Genomic DNA, 20,252 nt, shown 5'->3' on the forward strand with positions numbered 1-20,252 from the left:
AGTTAATATGGGGATAAGTGGAAGGGCAAAGATGGCACTAGCAACATGTGTCAGCCTTGGGGACCAAGATGGCACAGGCAGGGTTAGGGTGTATATGGGACAAAGATGGCACAGTCCGGACTGTTTGGGGACAAAGTTGACTTGTGCTGGGCTATTTGGGGACAAAGATTGTAAATCTAATGTGTGTTATCTGGGTGCTGGTCAGGTTCTATGTGGGCAGTGTGGACACCAGGGCTGGCTTTGGGGTGTGCAACCTGTGATCTATGTCCGTAATTTAGGGGTTTTTAAATATACCTTTTAATGCCATGTTTTTATGTGAATTCCAATTGATCTTTACCTGCAAAGCTGGGTTTTTGTGTTATTCTGTAGATCCATATGTGCTATGCTATGTTTCCATGCATTATGTATTTGTACCTGCAAATACAGGGTTAATATGTCTTATTCAGTTAATACCTGCAATGCTGTTTCCATGTATTTATGTGATCTATACCTGCGATGCTACGTTTCATATATTATTATTGTATACCTGCAAATACAGGATTTGTATGTCTGATTCTGTTTATTTGATATATACTTTCAGTGCTGAGATCACAAGTGAATTTCAATTGATCTGGGTTTGTGTGTTAATCTATACCTGCTATTGGCAGCAGGGACTAACTATATATATATATATATATATATATATATATATATATATATATATATATATATACATGGGCAGAGCAGGGGCTAGTAAATGGGTTTTAGATATTTGGATAGGGGCGCAATTTCAGTGCTTGCCATAGGCGCTATTTTCAGTAGATACGCCTCTGTTTGGAGTCGTTATCATCTTGGAATAATGGCCTGTGGTCCAGTCTCTGAAGGGAGGGGATCATGCTCTGCTTCAGTATGTCACAGTACATGTTCACATTCATGGTTCCCTCAATGAACTGTAGCTCCCCAGTGCCAACAGCACTCATGCAGGACCATACCATGACACTCCCACCACCATGCTTGATTTTAGGCAAGACACACTTGTCTTTGTACTCCTCACCTGTTTTCTGCCACACAAGCTTGACACTATCTGAGCCAAATAAGTTTATCTTTGTCTCATCAGACCACAGGACATGGTTCCAGTAATCCATTTCCTTAGTCTGCATGTCTTAAGCAAACTTTTTACGGGCGGTCTTGTGCATCATCTTTAGATGAGGCTTCCCTCTGGGACGACAGCCATGCAGACCAATTTAATGCAGTGTGCGGTGTATGATCTGAGCACTGACAGGCTGACCCCCCACCCCTTCAACCTCTGCAGCAACACTGGCAGCACTCATACGTCTATTTCCCAAAGACAACCTCTGGATATGATGCTCAGCACTCAACTTCTTTGGTCGACCATAGCGTTGCCTTTTCTGATTGGAACCTGTCCTGTGAATGGTGACCCTGTATGGTCTTGCCCACAGTGCTGCAGCTCAGTATCAGGGTCTTGGCAATTTTCTTATAGCCTAGGCCATCTTTATGTAGAGCAACAATTCTTTTTTCAGATCCTCAGAGAGTTCTTTGCCATGAGGTGCCATGTTGAACTTCCAGTGACCAGTGTGAGTGAGTGTGAGAGTGATAACACCAAATTTAACACACCTGCTCCCCATTCACACCTGAGACCTTGTAATACTAACGAGTCACATGACACCAGGGAGGGAAAATGGCTAATTGGGCTCAATTTAGCCATTTCCATTTAGGGGTTTACAGGATCAGGCTGTGTTTTACATTTTGTACCCATGGGACCAAGGCTGTTTTAACACTTTTGCGGTGCTCGTGTTTAGATATAATTTCCTCCTCACTTATTTAGGGTACCCACACAAGTTATATATTGTTTTTTCAGGACAAGAAGGGCTTTCTTCAGATACCATAAAAGATCCCATAAAAGAATAATAAAATATGATGAAAAATTTAAAAAAAAAAAAAATCTGACAAATCTTTTACTCATCCAAAAAGCTAAAAACATGCTAAATAGATTTGACTATTTGTCCTGAGTTTAGAAATACCCAATTTTTTTATGTTTTTTTTTGCTTTTTTCTGCAAGTTATTGGGCAATAAGTAGCGTTTTGCTATTTTAAAACCAATTTTTCCCAAAGCTGGTCATTCTGCCCCATGTGCTATTTCGGGTATCTTTGAAGCCAGCCAAACCATATATCTTTGAAAAATAGACACCTCAAGGTATTTGAAATGCTGGTATTTTTAACCCTTCCCATGCACTAATTCTACTACCACCCTTTGTCAAACTTTGTGGTAGTAATTTATTTTGTTTTTTTATCACTAAAATTGTGCTTCAGGTATAGATTTACAGCTCCTGGTATACGTCACTTTCAAACAAGACCACAATATGTGTTCAGGAACATCTCCCTAGTACAGTGATACCCCCATGCATGGGTTTGTCTGGTGTTTGGGAGGTAAAACGCCACATTTAGGAAGTGCGCATTTTTAAACTTGGAACTTTTACATCTGGTCCTACTGCCCCCATGTCCTAATAGGGCCATCTTTGAAGCCAGATAATTCAATTTACCCAATCAAACCATATATTTTTGAAAACTCGACACCCAAAGGTATTTCAAATGCTAGTATTTTAACCCTTCCCATGCATGAGATTCTACCACCAGCCTTTGCCAAAGTTTTTGGCTATCAAGCGGAAGATACAGCGCTAATTTTAGCACTTGCTCATAATAAACTTTTTTTTATTTTATTCTTTTTGGACTGTTTTTACATTTTGTTGGAACTGGATGGTTCCTCTGATGCATAATAATTTTTAAATGTTACCATATATATATATTTTTTTTTAAATATTTTACTAATCACATAGTGATTAGAAAGCTGGGCTCCATTGACTTGCATGGTTGAATGCAGTACCTGTATTGAACCTGCAAGTGGAGCCAGAGTTCTCTAGAGGGTCTTTTTTTTACAAGGCGGCCGCCATCTTGCGATTGGCGAAATCACTCGCAGTGGCAGTTGTGACAGCTCTCTGGAGCAGTCACAGTGCGTCCTGGGGTGAGTGTTCGGTGTTGCTGAATGCCTCATGATCAAGGCATTTCAGCAACACCATTGAAGTTTAGGAGGTGATTGTTAATCGCCTCCTAAACTTTTAAAACGTACGTCCACCGCCACACAGTGTATGGCGGATGTTGACGCCCATGGAGAGGGGCCAGACATTGATCACTTTCTAAGCTTGTTTAATGTCATGACGTGTCAGACACATCATAGGTCGTTAAGTGACCGTTTTGCATGACGTGCCGGACCCGTCAATGGACGTTAAGGGGTTAATGGCTGTGTCTTGAGTTATTTTGAGGGGATGGCAAGTTTACACTGTTTTACAGGCTATACACTCACTACTTTACATTGTAGCAGTGTTGTCACATGAAAAGATATTATAAAATATTTACAAAAATGTAAGGGGTGTACTCACTTTTGTGAGATTATGTGAAAGGGAATACTTTTTTATTATAGTGTGTGTGCTTATGGGTGATGCTATAAAATAACACCAAGCACAATCATTAGTCAACAATACCCGAGTGGAAGTATATCTCACACATGGCATTCCTGGTCTCTTCCCTTTGCATTATTACATTAATTATTAAATTATTTGTTTTAGTTATTTGATAATCTAAGCTTCTGATATTGTTAACCATATAAATAAAAAACTTAAGTGACAGTGGAGCCAACTTTCAGAAAAACTACATTTGGCATGCTCCTCAAAAAAAAAAAACAGTAAGATAAATAATGCCCAGTAAATTAGTGAAGATATACCTATCCAACAATGTTCCAGTAAGGCTCAAATCATAATGGAACCACGAAAAATAAAGTATACCAAGAAATGTGTGAATCAGTTATAATAATGATTACAATGAAATCAAAATCTGTGTGATTTCACACTCACATTTACTATAGCCACCGAAATACGGTCTCTAGCATGTACAGGCGTTGTGTATCTCTATGCTCCCTTTCATCAAACAATGGGTTCTTATTGAGGTGCAGAGGGAATCAAGGAAACTCCCCCCGATAATACACCGTACTTTAAAAACAATCTTTAAAAACATGACAAGTGGTTGACTTGCGCGTAAGGTCCGTTTGTAAAAAGTCAAACGAAGAAACGTGTATCGGTGGCAGTCCGGCGTCCACCAGAATTCCATCAGCGTTTTCATCTTTACAGCAGTCAGAAAGAAGACACTACCACTACGTCATGCACAACATTTTTCGCCGCTAGAAGCATTATTCACTGTCCTGAGATAGAGGAAGGGGTCAGAGTCAGAGTCTTAAAACAAAACCAGAGTTAAAGCCTCTTGGCATCAGAGTATGAAGGTTGTATATCCATCTAATTTCTACTATTCCTAAACTTTTCTCCTAGTCGCCCCCTCTCCAATGGGTTTACACTTTTTCTATACCCATAAAACTGAAGAGAGACAGATTGTTTTGATGGCATAAGGCAAATACAGCAGTAAGATTTTTTTTTAATGCTTTTATATGCTCATTACACGTCCTGCTTATATAATAGAGATTGCACAGACACTGATATATAAATGGAGGTGTCACATGTAGTTCCTTAACTTAAAAAAAAATTCAGTATGTGTTATAGAAAGTTCTCATATAGGTTTTTTTATTTATTATTTTTTTTTTAAAGATTTCAGATGTTTTTTTTGTATTAAGATAGCCTTTACTTAAATGCATGTTATACTATGTACTCATCTATAAATAATTTTAGGTTTTTCCTTGTTACACTACGAGCAGATGTGTGTGTATGTATGTGTGTATGCATATATGCATAATCGTTGTCTTAGTGTAATTGATATGCTTGAGGCGTGCCTGAGGGTTGAATAGGTCATAAATTCCAGGGGGTCTGTATCAGGGTGATAGATCTCTTGGGCACTGTTTTAAGACCCCAGGTGGTGATAAGAAGTCTCATTTGGGCCAGGGAGACATAACTTCAAAAGGAATATCAACCAACCAATCAATGGGTACCTTCTCCCATATGACATGCAGACATTCAGCGACACTCACCCCAGCTGCGAGTGATTTTGCCACTCGCAAGATGGCGACGTCCTTTAAAAATAAACAATGGAGTTGAAAAGAGTTCTCAGGAGGGTCTGGAAAGACCCTCCTGAGAATCTGGCTCCACTTGCAGGTTGAATACAGGTACTGCATTTAACCATGCAAGTCAGTGGAGCCCAGCTTTCTAATCACAATGTGATTAGTAAAATAAATTGAAAAAATTAAAAGAAAATAGTAAAAAATAAAATATATATATAAAAATATTTTCATGAGCAAGTCCTAAAATTAGCGCTTAAGCTTAAAACAATTCTCGCATGGAAAGAGTTAAAATACTGGCATGTTAAATGGCCATGGGGTGTCTACTTTAAAAAAATATATGATTTGACGGGGTAAATTGAATTGGCCGGGTTCAACAATGTCCCAATTAACACCGGGGGAAGGATGACCACACGTCACAAAAAATGCACATTCCCCAAATGTGGCCTTTTATCCCCCAGAAATCCGATGTTGCTGAACACATATTGGGGTGTTGTGTGACAGTGACATATACCAGGAGCTGTAAATTCATACCTAAAATACCTAAGTGTGGGAAAAAAATACACACAAAAAATACTACTGCAAAAATACAGAAAAAATACTGGTGGTAAAATGTGTGCATGCAAAGAGTTAAAATACCAGCATTTGAAATACCCTGGGATGTCTAGTTTTCAAAAATATATGGTTTTATAGGGCACACTGAACAGGCTAAGCTCAAAGATGTACCAAATAGGGCATGGGCAGTGGATCACCAAATGTCAAAGTTTAACATTGAAACATGTGTATGCCCCAAATGTGGCCCATTTGCCCCCACACATTCATGTGGGGTATCACTGTACTCAGGAGATGTTGCTGAACACATATTGGGGTGTTTTATGACATATACCAGGACCTGTTAATTCATACCTGAAGTAAAATGTGTGTGAAAAAAATGACTACGACAAAGTTTGACAAAGACTGGTGGTAGAATTAGTGCAGAGAATTTGAAACACCCTGGGGTGTCTAGTTTTCAAAAATATATGATTTGATGGGGTTAATTGCATTGGCTGGCTTCAAAGATACCCGAAATAGCACATGGGGGGAAGAATTACCATATTTGGAAAAAATGGTTTTGAAACAGCAAAATGCTACCTGTACTTATTGCCCCATAACATGCAGAAAAAGAACATAAAACTGGATATTTCTAAACTCAGAACAAATAGTACAATCTATTTTGCATGTTTTTTCATTAGTTTTTATAGATAAGTAAAAGATATTTTCAAGTAAAAGTTAGAAAAAGTCATCTTTTTCTAACTTTTTAACCATTTTTTTTTTTAGAGTAAATAATATGATACAATCAAAACAATGACATCTAAAGAAAGATGTCTTCTTGTCCTGAACAAACAAAAAAAATTATGTGGGTTCAGTAAAACGGGAAAGAATAAAATTACAGCTAAACACGAGCAGCGCAGAAATGTTAAAACAACCATTGTCACAAAGGGTACAAAAAATAAAATCATAGTATATTTCAGATAGGCTTTTATTCATACAATTCCTAAAGGATTTTAAGTAGCAACAATATTACATTTAATCACAAAACTATATTAGAATACCCTATTACACATACTGTAATCCAATTACATTTGACACCTCAGGTGTTATTTTTTTAGAATGGTGTCTATTAGGATGGGCAGGGTTTGTAGTCCCTTCAAAATCAGAATTAATGAGCATATAAGAAACATTAGAAAAGGTTTCTTACAGCGTAGCGTATATCTGCAAATTTTGCCTTTCAAAATAATCCGGCTCTCCTCAGTTTCATGGGTATAGGCATGGGTATTAAAAAAGTTAGAACCCATTTGAGAGGGGTGACAAATAGAAGAGCTTAGAAATGGCAGAAATGAGATATATGGAGATACAACATTGACACTTTGATGCCAAGATCTTTGATTTTGAGCTTTATCACAAAAATATAAATTTTTAAATTTTTTTTTAAAATGTTTAATATAATAAGATACCCATCCAGTCAACTTTGGAAGGGTTAATCTTCCGAGATGACTATAAAAATACATTCCCCTTCTACTACTTCAGAACACAGAATAGGCTGTCTAGTAGCAAAACATGTTATGCATGCATCACGTAGCTATATTTAATAAAGCATTTTCTTTTGCTCAATTGATCTTCGAGCGATACATAATTATATTGACTAATGCCCTATTTCCAACCCTGGTCCAGTTTTTGTTTAATCTCCCGATTGAAAAAAACACAGAATTTACTAAATTCTGGATGTTAATGTGCCTTGAGGACTGGGTTGGCAACTACTGGCCTAGATGAACTTTTAAGTGTTGGGATGAAATTTAAATTAGCATGGTTTATATATATACACACCGATGTAAGTTATAATTACATTTACATGGCATATCGTCAGGATACTTTTTAACCATATATAAATTGTAAAACAGGTTTAGAGGCCGTTTATTCTATTACATAGCCAGATTTAACAGGTTTTTTTTTCCATGCATTCAAATGTTTTCCTGGAATAGAAGGGCCTGACTAAAAAGTAGAATACTAATCATAATATGATTTTGAAACGTTAGCAATGTTTTCAAAACCAATAAAATAAAAAAAAATGTATGCAAGAATTAGAATAAAATCATAAGGCTGTAACAAAGGGAATAGATATGCACCATCGCAACAACAGTATATTAAGTTGTTATGCTGTTGCCAAGACTTTAAGATTAGATTGAATGCATTTTGGGAAACAAAGAATATTCCATTTTAAAAATGACTACTGGTTGACTAGAATTAATCTGAATGATGTCATAAATTCTTCCTGGGCTAAACTGGCAACAAAGAGATGTTTCAACTAACTAAATATGCAGGAAAGTTTTCAACCGGTCTATAGCTTTAATATACTTCCTGAGTTTAACAGTTACCTAGAAAACAATACAGTAATGATTCAAGTAACTTTTCATTACAAATATAATAATGAAAATTAACAGTATTATTACTAAGAAAATGTATGCATACAACCTGCAATGATTCTTTTACATTACAAATTTTGTAAGAAAATAATAAATGAACAGAGTTTGTGTGCTATGGGGAAATGTAGGGGGAAAACAAGATTTTGTACATAATAGGAACATATGAACCCCATCAGGAAATCCAGGTGAAATTAATATTTCACTGATTGAGAAGGCTTTGTCCTCATTGTAATATGCAAAGTCAAACTTACTAGACATGATGTGAAATAGCTGATGGAGGGATATTTTAAAACTACTGTCTAATCTAACAAAAAATGTGAATTAGAACAATATGTCTGTAAACACGTACAGAAAGTAGGACTTTTCATAATCTACCCGTCTGCATAATGACATTCACAGTCCACAGTTGGCATAATGGAATGCAGAAAAATATCTATATATAAACCTTTGTTTATCCATATGTTCCTTACAAGCAATCAGCATAATATAAGCACAAAGAAAGTCCAATTGCAGTTGAATATATAATTATTCTTTAGAAGGAAGACAAAATCATTCTCTGAAAGGAAATACTTCTTCAGAGGAAAAGCCAAGGTCTTGCAGAAATCTAAAATAAAGAACAAAAAATAGGTATAGTTCACTGGATTAAATTACCCAATAGATGCCTTATGAATGCAGTCCAAGCACTAAAATAGGGAAAACATGTAAATTCATGTAAATGGTAAGGAGGCATCATCTTGGAAAACTATTCAGAGCAAGAGTAAAAGCACCAGATTTTTTAAAATTCCAATATAAAATATATTCAGTAGTAAAATACTGTATATGTAGCTAGACATGCCAAATATGTGACTACCCCATACAAATGTATGTAAGAATATCAATATAATGTTTTCTCAAACTCTGTTTTTGTGGTTAGATCAGTGGTTTCTGACCCAGTCCTTAAAGAACATCAATGGTCCATTTTTTTTTTCTATTTCAATCTCTTTGTCTTCAGGACTTGGTTGGTAACCACGGGCCTAGATGACCTTTTAAGTGTTAAGATAAAATTTAAATTAGCATACTTCATAAGAGATGCACCTATGTAATTTATCATTACATTTACAATGCATATTGGCAGGATACTTTTTACTCATATACAGATGATACAGATTTAGAAGTAGTTTATTATATAACCTAGCCAGATTTAACAGTCTTGTTTTTTACATGCCTTCAATTCCATATGATTTGGAAATGATAACAATGTTTTGAAACCAATAAAATGAAAAATATGGGTGTATGCAAGTATTCAAATAAAATCATAAGGATGTGACAAAGTTAATATTTATGCACCATAGCAACAACAGTATATTAAGCTGTTTTGCGGTTGTTAAGACTACAGAAGATGTTATGGCATAATTAATTCTGAATGTCTCATAGATTTAATTATCTCATAGATTCTTAAACTGAAGGAAGTTAAAAATACACCTGTAGATATACAGAGGATGAGGACTGGAAATGTGACCTGAAATGTCATGTAAACTTATATAATTTATTTGGAGGTGTATTAAAATCTGAAAGATCAGTCTTATAATTGTTATGTGCCTCAGGGCAGAGCGTTGGAACTGTAAAGACAGAACAGATTACATCATATGACATCAGGATGCACAGCTGACATGTCCGTCAGAACAGCTTCTGCAGTAAAGAAGAAAACGCTACAAACATCCGTCAGCACCAGCAAGTGAGATGAAATCTTGTGATCACATAAGCACCTCTCTGGGATGCCGCTAGCTGCTATTGTGGTACAAGAAAGCAGGAAATGTCATAATAAATATTGCAGGAAGAGCAGAGAAAAACATATTCGTTTTTGCATACTTAAATATGAACTGTTGAATCTACGAAACTATAACCTTTAAAAAATAACTCAATATTGCTTCTCTGTTGCAATGTACCAAGAAAATGCCTGGCCTGAATCATAAGCTAGCCCATAAACATTTAAGAAAAATAAATATTGCGTGTAGCATGGGTCTTCAGGGTTTGCAGTCATTACCGTATTCCTTGATCAACAAATCCATTGGGACCACAGATACATATAAGCACTTTGGAGTCTCTTTCACTTCTTCTGATAGTGTCTGACAACAGCTGCAATGATATGTGGCCCTTATATCCATTCCATCCATTGCTAGGCTCAGAAAGTACAAACTGGGCTTCAAATCTGAATGAAAATAACAATAGTATGATTAAATATTACATCGTTAAATGCCTGGCATAGTTTAATGGAGATGTGATGGGTAGAAATACTCAGCATCACATTAATTATTTAGACCAAAACACACAGCAGAACAATTGACATTATCTTCAAATATTTCATTATTTCTATTTTCATTTAATCTGTAAAATAACTAAAACCTCCAGTGCCCATCACAGTGGTTCTCTTGGGCTAAGATAATGTTACTCCAATTGTCTTGGTTGACACTGGAACCTTGGTCTGTTTTGCAGGCTTTTATGTAAATGGCACAGACAGGGATCCTCTGTTGAGCCCAAAACCCAAACCAAACATGGGAAAATGACAGTTCATCCAATGAACCCATAAAATCGGGAGGTAGCTGCCTGCTGAGAAGCCACACACTTGTAAGCTTAAATGTTCCCAAAATTCCTCCTGCAGCTGCTTAGCCACAACAGAGACATGTTATTGTGCCTCTGGTCACCTCTTTGTTTTTCTCCAAGTGGAAGGAATGGTGTTTGGTCACAGAGTCATCTTTAAAAGTAAAATAGGACTGATAAGCCTTTCCCAGGAGACCCACAACTACCCAGTCTCTGAACCCATTGATGGAGCTTCATTCTTGGAGATGCAGTGCAATGGAGGTGGACACTGACTAGCTATTCCACAGTATTTCAAGTTTTTTTACACAGTAAAGATGAGCTGGTGGCTGTACAGATATCAACCTCCATTGAAACTGTTGTGGCCCTCTAAGGTAAACCTAGGACCAGGGAACATTTCCCTTTGTCCTTGGGTAAAAAGGGCCCTGCTTTGCCCACCAAGTTCTGGCACTGCCTGCCCTCTTTGTGACATTATATGGGCTAGTCATGCTCCTTGTGAGACCTGTCCAACCAACCCAGCTTCTATATGGAGGAGGACAGCTATTCTGGTCCCCAGATACATTCATAACAGATTAAGCAGGAAACACATGCCCACACAACTAGCAACCCAGATGGATCTGTGATCAGGTGTCAGCCACAAACCATTATCCCTTCGCCACCAAATGTTACAGTAGGAACTATGCATTCCAGTAGATAGCATTCTCCTGGCATCCACCATACCCACATTAATCGATCAGACCTCCAGATAGTGAAGCGTGATTTATCACTTCAAAGGACATATTTCCAGAGTCCAGTGGTGGCATGCTTTTCACTACCCCAGCCGACACTTGGGATTGCGCATAGGGATCTTCGGCTTGTGTGCAGCAGCTGCTTTACCATGGAAACCCATTTTGTGAAACTCCCAACACACAGTGCTTATGCTGCTGTTACTTCCAGAGGCAGTTTCAAAGTAAGTGATGCTACAGAGGACAGGTGATCTGTTTATGCACTATATGCTTCCACACTCACCAGTCCTGCTCTATAAGAATGTGTGGTCTACTGCTATGTGGCTGAGTTTTTACTCCTAGACACTGATAGCACTTATAGTGGATGGGGCACATCAAGTAGCGTCAAAATTCCCCAAACTGACTTGTGGCAACCTATAATAGTGCCCTGCATAATGATTCTACTGCTAATGTTTGTCTATGGAGATAGCATACCTATCTGCTTGATTTTATACCCGTTAGCAATAGATGTGGCTAAAACACCTAAACTCAATCAGGGGAGTGTACACATACTTTTGGTCACGTACGGAACAATCTCATAGATAAACCAATTAATTTTCATTTTTTTTGCGGTAATACATTTTTTTTCAACATAAACAAATATCTCAGACTACAGTTCCTTTGGCAAATTTTGGAAAAAGGTTTCTCTCTTACATGTTCTATGTTTTGCATAGAGCTTAGGTTTGAAATTGCGCTTGCTACTTTTCTGCGGGTTAGTAGGAAAAGTTTTTCTCTTCGCTTATCGTGGTTTTTCAGCAGGCACATTATGCAAGGTACATTACAAAGTAAAAAAGTAACAGCCCAGCAGAAAAACAGCAAACGCTATGAACCTTTCTAAGAAGGTACGGAAAATGACTTGTTAACCAAGGGCAACGTCGCATGAAAACACACGAGAAACAATCTAACTAGAGACATAAGAAGGCAGACAAGTATATGCTACTGCAAGTGTTCTATTAAAAATAATTTATTACTTTTTTTTTTTAAACTCACAATGAATAGACATATCCAGCTGATGGTGGTATTTCTAAAAATACACCTTGAGCATATATAGATGTATGACGGTATAAGTCCTTAAGGGATTCAATATTACCGCCTCCACTAAAGGCAAATCATTATTACACTAGAGATTTCTCATACATAAAATAATTTTTTCTTGTAAGATATATGACAAATGTCCCTGCATACAATTATATACCTGAAATTAAAACAAGCCAAAACAAAGAGGTTTTTTTTTTTATTTCTAATATACTTTACCGCTTATCTGTTACACAAAGTTTGTCGATTTGTTCTCTCCATAAAATATCATCCTCTGTTTTGTTGAAAAATATCAGCTTGACTTTTCTGAGGGTGGGGGATTGGGGGTGGTGAAACAACATTAAAATAAACAAGTTATTTTTTTATTTTGGCATTAAAACAATACAAAAATAAAATCCACTAAGCAATGCCACTTAAAGGTCAATGTCATTTTCATTTATATAGGAAAAATAGGAAAAAGTAACATTGCTGTATAAAGTAATGTAGCTTTTCATTAATGACAATTGTGTTATATTTCATTTTGTTTCAATAAACTTCTTTTATCTGCAGACTTGAAGGCTGCCAGTTTTGTCAGTTATATGATATTTCGGGGGGCTTTCTCAAACACTCTGAGCATGTCCATGCATACCATTATATACCAGAAATTATAATTGTATAGACCTATACACTTCAACCACTACAGGTATGAAACTTCCCAGCAGAAAGATGAAGCTAAATAGACCAATAATGTAATAATCCTCTTGGCTGTTGAGCACTAGTGCATAATAACTGCGCTTTTGCCAATCTATATAATAAGACTTACCTGTTGCTACTGGAACAAAAAAAAAAACGACTTGATAGAAATACCATGATCCATACAAAGCGTTCACTAAAATATTAGGTGCTGTAATCAATTACCTGCCATGCTAACATAGCACATTGTGCGCAGCAATTATTTCTGCAATACTAATGATTTCATACCATGCTTTTCAACAACGTATTTATAAAGTCTCTAGCCTTTGTTGTAAAAGTTGACTGTTGCTTACATTGAACATTTGCAGAAATTATGTATGCCCTTCAAGATTTGGTACTTACAGCTATACAGCTAGGTCTCTATAACAGTATACTGTATGAATGAACAGACATATGAAAGTAATATTCACCTGAGGTTTGAAACATTATGTAAAACATGCCCCAGTAGTTGTATCATTGGGGTTATACCAGTTCCTGCTGACAAAAGAAAGACATCCTCCACGTTTCCAGTCTGGGACATCCTGAAATCTCCCTGAGGGCTGCTGATGGAGATATAATCACCTGTATAAATGTAAAATAAATAAACACACCACTCTAATGCTGATGAATTAGAAAGCCATAATAAAAATGTAATGAAGTGACTTAAATACATAGAGCATTAACACTACGAAAGTGTGTGTAGTTAATTCCAAATATTAGCCAAAGATAAATGTCCAATTTAAATATATATATATTATATTCATTGTATTTTCACTAAGCCATAGGTTTGCAGATGGGTTAAACATTTCAACTCCACCAATATGCATTAAGAACAGCTCCTGTGAACACTATACATTATGCCAGGCTAACTGATTTGTAACTATACATCATGTGGGGCTAACGAATAAACAGGCCTAAGTCTAAGTGATACCAAAGAAAAATAATCTATAGCCAAATTCACTCATTGCAGCCTTTAGTTCAGGTATTTTCCTGAACTAGATTACCTTTACCCAAGGCAGCATTCAGTTAATGGAAGACATTTTACTTTAGGTAGTATTCAGGAGCTATTTCTGCTGGTTTGACTTCCTTTTCCCAAACTAACAAAGATATAGTTGTGTTACAAAATACTTTCCCCATATTCATTCATGTTCTTCACACTGTTTTTTAGTCAGATCATGCTGTGGGTAGTAATATATATATATATATATATATATATAGGTAATTAGAGAACAAATGGCACCAAAGTCTGATGATTGCTTCATTTATTTGATGTAGAACAAGAAATATACTTGTTTTGAGATTATTTTTCTTATGTGTTAAAAGACTTTAATAGGCAATTGGGTTTTAATTAGGCCAGTCTTACCTAAATCAAGTGTCGAACCTGGCCATTAGACTGGAGGTGTCAACACACAAGGTTCCATAGTCAAGAAAGGCTCAAAAGATATTCTTTAGGAACACTGCAAAGCAGGTGTTCATCAGTCCAGAATGGGTTACACAGTCATCCTACTTAACTACTGTCAGAAGTATATTTAACGGATGGAGAAGGTTTGGGACAGCAGTCAACCATCCCAACAGGGGTAATATTGCTAAAACAACTCAAAGAGCAAATCATAAAGTCATCCAGGATGGCAAAATGCCCCTAAAACAACATAAGGGATCTGCAGGACTCTCGTGTCAGCTAAAGCCAGCGTTCATGACTCCACGTTCAGAAAGACACAGGATTCATAGGGCACCAAGGCAGAGGTCAATGCTCTCTTATCACCTTGACACTCCACAGCAGGACTGGAAAAAATGTTTTGTGAACTGATGAAACTATGGTTGAATTGTTTAGAAAGAACACGCAGTACTATGTTAAAAAGGGCACCACTAACCCACTTGAGATGATGTTGAATGACCTCAAGAGAGCCTTTCACACCAAACATCCAAAGAATATGGCTGAGCTTAAGCAGTTCAGTAAGGAAGAATGGTCTAAATTCCTCCCAAGCATTGTGAGCATGTGAACATGTGTCTTTGTTTGGGTACGTTAATATTTGTGTCTAGTTGTGTTGACTATCTAGGTATGATTATGTTGGTATCTGGTTGTGTATTTTAGTGTGCACATTTGTGTTAGTTTCAAGTGTCTGTGTATGTTCAGTCTTAGTGTCTAGTTGTGTGAGTGTCTGTGTGTTAGTGCAAGTGTCTGCATGTGTGCATCTGGTTGTTAGTGGGAGTGCCCTTCTCGAGGTCATGCTCTGGATCCGCCCTTTGCTCAGCAGTAAAGCTGGGAGCACCGTAACAGAGCAGTAAGACAGAGGCCTTGTGCTCCCATCACAGGACATCAGCAAGGTAAGTGATGGGGAGAAAAGGGGAGATATATAGTGAGAAAGGGGAGATATAGTAAAAATGGAAAGATAAAGATATAGGGGAGAGATGATGAAGAGAAAGGAAGAGGAGATATGGCGAGAAGGGGAGATAATGATAAAGATGAGAGATGGGAGAGAACGAGAATTCAAGACAGGGATTAGTGGCAAAGAAAACAAGAAAGGGGAGATGAAGAGAGGGCAGATAAAGAGGAAATTGAGAGATGAGATACTGAGAGATGGGGAGAAGGGGTTTATGAAAAAAGGGAATGATGAAGAGAGATGGGAGGAGGGATAAAGAGAAATGGGAAAGATGAGATAAACAAAAAGAGGAGACCTGGTGAGAAACAGGGGGAGAGATAATAGAATAAAGGGGGTTAGGAGAAAAAGAAAGCGAAGAGGAGGCTAGATAAAGAGAATGACCAAGACAGATAAACAGAAAGAGGAGAAATAAGCCAAAAGGTGAGGGATAGTGAAAAAGGAAGAGGTAAAGTAAAAGAGGAGGAGAGAAAATATAGATACCAGACAGAAACAGAAAGAGAGAAGGGGAGAAATAAAGTCAGGGACAAAAGAGAGGTGGGAGGAGTTCTGAATGCTGGGGCACGTCCTATGTGTGCAATTTGGGTGCTGGGCAGTTTTGTCGACGTAATCTTGGTGCTGGGGCAAGTTCCATGTCTTCAATCTGGGTGCTGGGCAAGTCCTATCTGTGCAAAAAGGATGCCAGGGCTAGCTGGGATGTGTGACCTGTGATCAATGCCTGCAATGTACCGTGTTTCCCCGATAGTAAGACACCCCCGATTGTAAGACGTATCGGGGGTTTCAGAGGGGTCGGCTAATATAAGCCGTACCCCGAAAGTAAGACATATGTCTTACTTTCGGGGAAACACGGGGGATTTGCCGGGTCCGCCACTCTAAGGGGCCGGGAAGTCCCCACCAAGGCCGGCCTTACGTGTCTGCGGCCGCACAGGATTTAAATTAAAACATCGGGGTTTTTTTTTTAACTTTATTTAACATCCTCCATGTTAAATAAAGTTTTTTTAACTTTATTTAACATGGAGGATGTTAAATAAAGTTGAAAAAAAACCCCGATGTTTTTATTTAAACCCTGTGCGGCCGCAGACCCCTAAGGCCGGCCCCTTAGAGCAGGGCCGACCTTTGGGGTGTGCGACCGCACAGGGCGCCACACTCCAGGGGGTGCCAACCTGCGGCACCCGGCACCCCTCCAGAGACGGACAGTAATGTCCGCCGCTGGAGGAGCAGGCTCGCAAGGGAGCGGTATCGGAGGTCTTTAACAGACCTCCGGCTCCCTTGAGTGATTTTAAGCCGGGTTCAACCCGGCTTAAAATCACTCAAGGGAGCCGGAGGTCTGTTAATGACCTCCGATACCGCTCCCTTGTGATCTGCGCGGCAACAGCTGTTGTGCGCCGGGGTTTCTTGTCAGATCCCGGCGCACAACACTGAAGCCGCGCCCACCGCTGTCCGTGCCCTCTGACCCGGAAGGAGACAAGAACTGAAGAAGAGGAGCGAAGAGGAGGAAAAGAAGCTGAAAGAAGAAAGGAAAGGTAGGAAAGCATTAAGTGAGAGTGGATTGGTGTATATGTGTGTGTGGATTGGTGTATGTGTGTGTGGATTGGTGTATATGTGTGTGGATTGGTGTATATGTGTGTGGATTGGTGTATATGTGTGTGGATTGGTGTATATGTGTGTGGATTGGTATATGTGTGTGGATTAGTGTATATGTGTGTGGATTTGTGTATACGTGTGGATTGGTGTATATGTGTGTGGATTGGTATACGTGTGGATTGGTAGGTGTGTTGATTGGTAAGTGTGTGAGAGTGATGGGTGTTATGCTGTACCATTTCCAATGTCTTTTTCATGATCTAATTATGCTCTAAAAGTACATCATAACTCCCATCACTCTCAATTTTTTCCCAATATAAGACATACCCCGAAAGTAAGACATAGTGGGGCTTTTAGGGATAAAAAGAAAGTAAGACACTGTCTTACTTTCGGGGAAACACGGTAGGTGTCATGTGTATGTTGCACTCACATGACTCCGCCTAGGGTGACAAACATCCTTGCACCAGCCATGTCCATCTGCAAGATCAACACAGCTCTCCATATCGCCCTTGCTACAATCAACTCATCCTCACTTAAGTAGTCTCCTTCTACTGTCTCTGCTCTCCCTCAAACACTAAACAGAGTGTAAGCTTGCAAGAGCAGGGCACTCTTTTCTCTTTCTGTACTATTATCTTTAACGCCTGTTAATAATATTTAAATTGTCTTAATTCCAGCGTTACGGAATCTGTTGGTGCTATATAAATATAATGTAATATATATATCCATGGAACAAACACTAGACAAAGCTGGTTCAGTAGGGGTTGTAAAAGAAACTGCATCATGCATTTTGTATTTGTCAACATAAAAATGCATTCTGTAGGCCACACTAATACTTAAAAAATATAGCTTCAAAATAACAGAAATAAGAAAATAATATTAACCTTACCTACTGCCAAGTGATCTATTTGTGGAGAAAAACATCCATTGGGATATATTTTTATCATTATATATAAATATCGACTATAGTGGTTTGGTGTCTTCTGGTCGTCCAATACTAAGCATTGTGAAACTGGTGTATATGGTTTCACTACTTCTACACCTGAAATGAAAAAAAAAGGTCTGTACAATGTACACAACAATCCACAAAAAACATACAATTTCAGGTAGGTTTTTGTGTTCGTCTTTTGATTTTTACTTTTTACATTTCTAAATTAGGCTCTATCAAACCAGTTTCACATGTTAGACAACAGTTAGTAAAATACAGCAAACTGACTTGGACTGGCCTTCTGGAAATCCAGGGAAAATACCAGGTAAACCAAAGACTTACAGATACTGCTGCACCAGCGGTAGATTGGGTTGTGCAGCCGCCGACTGGATAAACAGGGCCACACACTGCAAAGTAAATGTAACTTGCATCCACGCTTATGCAGCCTGCTGGCTTAAAGTGCCAGTCATCACCACTCTGTTTAACTTAATTTTTATTGGGGTTTTCTCATGTTCACTTTTCATGATATTATCAGTTACAATAAGTCATCTCTACTCTGGACCTGATTATTAACACGTTTTCACCTCACATGGTATAGCTGTAAATGCAGGCGACCACATCAGCCATTTTTTCCAGGGCACATGTAATTTTCACATATTGCTGACCAGCGCATATAAATTGCTGCCCTGCACCAAGTGGGATGTAAAATCTTATGGATGGGAACCAGCTTATCAATTGAGTTATACATCTAAAAAACTGCAAGGGAGCACTGACCTGTGTTGGTCAGCAATGGGAAAATTATTGGTACTCTGGAAAACATGGCTGAGAAAAGCCTGTGTTAGGCTAACACAAGGGTTTGGCATGGGAAGGGTTAACCTGATCAGATGCGTTTTTACAACCAACAGCTAGTCCTCTTAAGCCACACAGACTGACCCAACACCTTGTACATACCAGAGCTCTCCCATAAATTTATTCTGGTTCAGCCTCAGTGACCATTAATGGAAACTCCCATATGATATGGAATTTAGGCTGATGGTCTTCTATGCTGGGTTTGGGTCATCTTGAGGACACAATGAGATCTGTCAATCTTAACAGATGTATGTTAAGATGTAGTTTGGTATGTGTGTGATACTAAGGGCTAGGCCTGGGACGTCTCTCTGTGACAATGGAGGGGCGGAACATCTCACCAGGGGATAAAACTGACTGTTTTTTGGAAAATCGGAGAACCTCTCCTGGAACTTTCTATGGATTTGGAACATCACTGGAAATCCTCCAACTCAACAAGGACATTGAGGTTCCTGCAGATGAACTATATGGCTTTTGTACCATTAGGTTTTTCTCTGTTTCTCCTTGTTTTATTTTTCCAAACTGTATCTATGTCTCAATTGTTATCACCTTTGTTCATATAATTTTTGTACATAAGCACTGTGACATTAGTCAGATTAAACTACATATTAATCCAGTGTCTGTCTCTGTGCTCTAACCGAACTCTACCTTTCAGAGAAAGCCAGAATAAACCACATCACTTAATTGTTTTAGTTAAATTGGGTTTTATACATTTTTGATCCGTTCAATGTGAAACTGGGCGTTATCGAAATGTCCATAAGCTGTAGTCAGCTTTGAACATAGCTTGGTGGTGACAGCGTATTACGTATTATGAGCTTGGTGTGGTTTTTGTGGTGTGTTAAGTGTGTGACCAAAGGTGCTTGTCTCGTTAACCCTTGCACACCCATACCCTATGTGTCCAGTTATCTGATAGAAAACCGTGACATGGTCATACAATTGTAAACATGCTATCAAATGCATTTTACTGCACCAGCAGGGGTGTTATGCCCTTCAAAAGCAATGGACCAAGGGTAGAACTCTCAAATTCATGCTTGAACACAAATTAACATATATTTTTCTGACAGAACGGGGTAAAATAACATTTTAGAAACCACATTTGTCCTGCAGGCCGCCAGTTGGACAACAGCTTATATTATGATCTAAATCAATACATTCAAATCCACATGTAAAAATGTGACATGTTACACAAAGTGCAAGGTGATTTGTCAGACCACTCCCCAAGCTTGCATCCTTTATCACTTATGGTATACTAAAAAGCATTTCAGTAGAAGAAAGTGCTGTATATCTATATTTCACTATATTTGTAATGGTAAGTCTTGGTTCTAAGTGCTAAATGTGAAACAATCAACATTCCATTTGTTTCCAAGACAACTGCTCCAATTTAAGCTCTTTGCTTTGGAAATGTTCTTTATACGTACGGCCCATTAAA

The 20,252-nt window shown here is 38.1% G+C and overlaps 1 protein-coding gene across 1 annotated transcript in view; it reads right to left on the minus strand.

Moving 5' to 3' along the window:
- Positions 1-8,424: 8,424 nt before the first annotated feature.
- LOC128484804 (cytochrome b5 reductase 4) overlaps positions 8,425-20,252 on the minus strand; it is a 48,471-nt gene continuing 36,643 nt past the window's right edge. Inside the window, exons 12-16 of the mRNA XM_053461345.1 lie at positions 17,939-18,091; positions 13,525-13,675; positions 12,602-12,688; positions 10,033-10,197; positions 8,425-8,613 (exon numbers count right to left, since the gene is read on the minus strand). Coding sequence (XP_053317320.1) covers positions 8,559-8,613; positions 10,033-10,197; positions 12,602-12,688; positions 13,525-13,675; positions 17,939-18,091 — 611 coding nt within the window. The 3' untranslated portion in view covers positions 8,425-8,558. The remainder of the gene's footprint in view (positions 8,614-10,032; positions 10,198-12,601; positions 12,689-13,524; positions 13,676-17,938; positions 18,092-20,252) is intronic.

The sequence above is a fragment of the Spea bombifrons genome, chromosome 3, assembly GCF_027358695.1.
Source record: "Spea bombifrons isolate aSpeBom1 chromosome 3, aSpeBom1.2.pri, whole genome shotgun sequence".
Lineage (NCBI taxonomy): Eukaryota > Metazoa > Chordata > Amphibia > Anura > Pelobatidae > Spea > Spea bombifrons.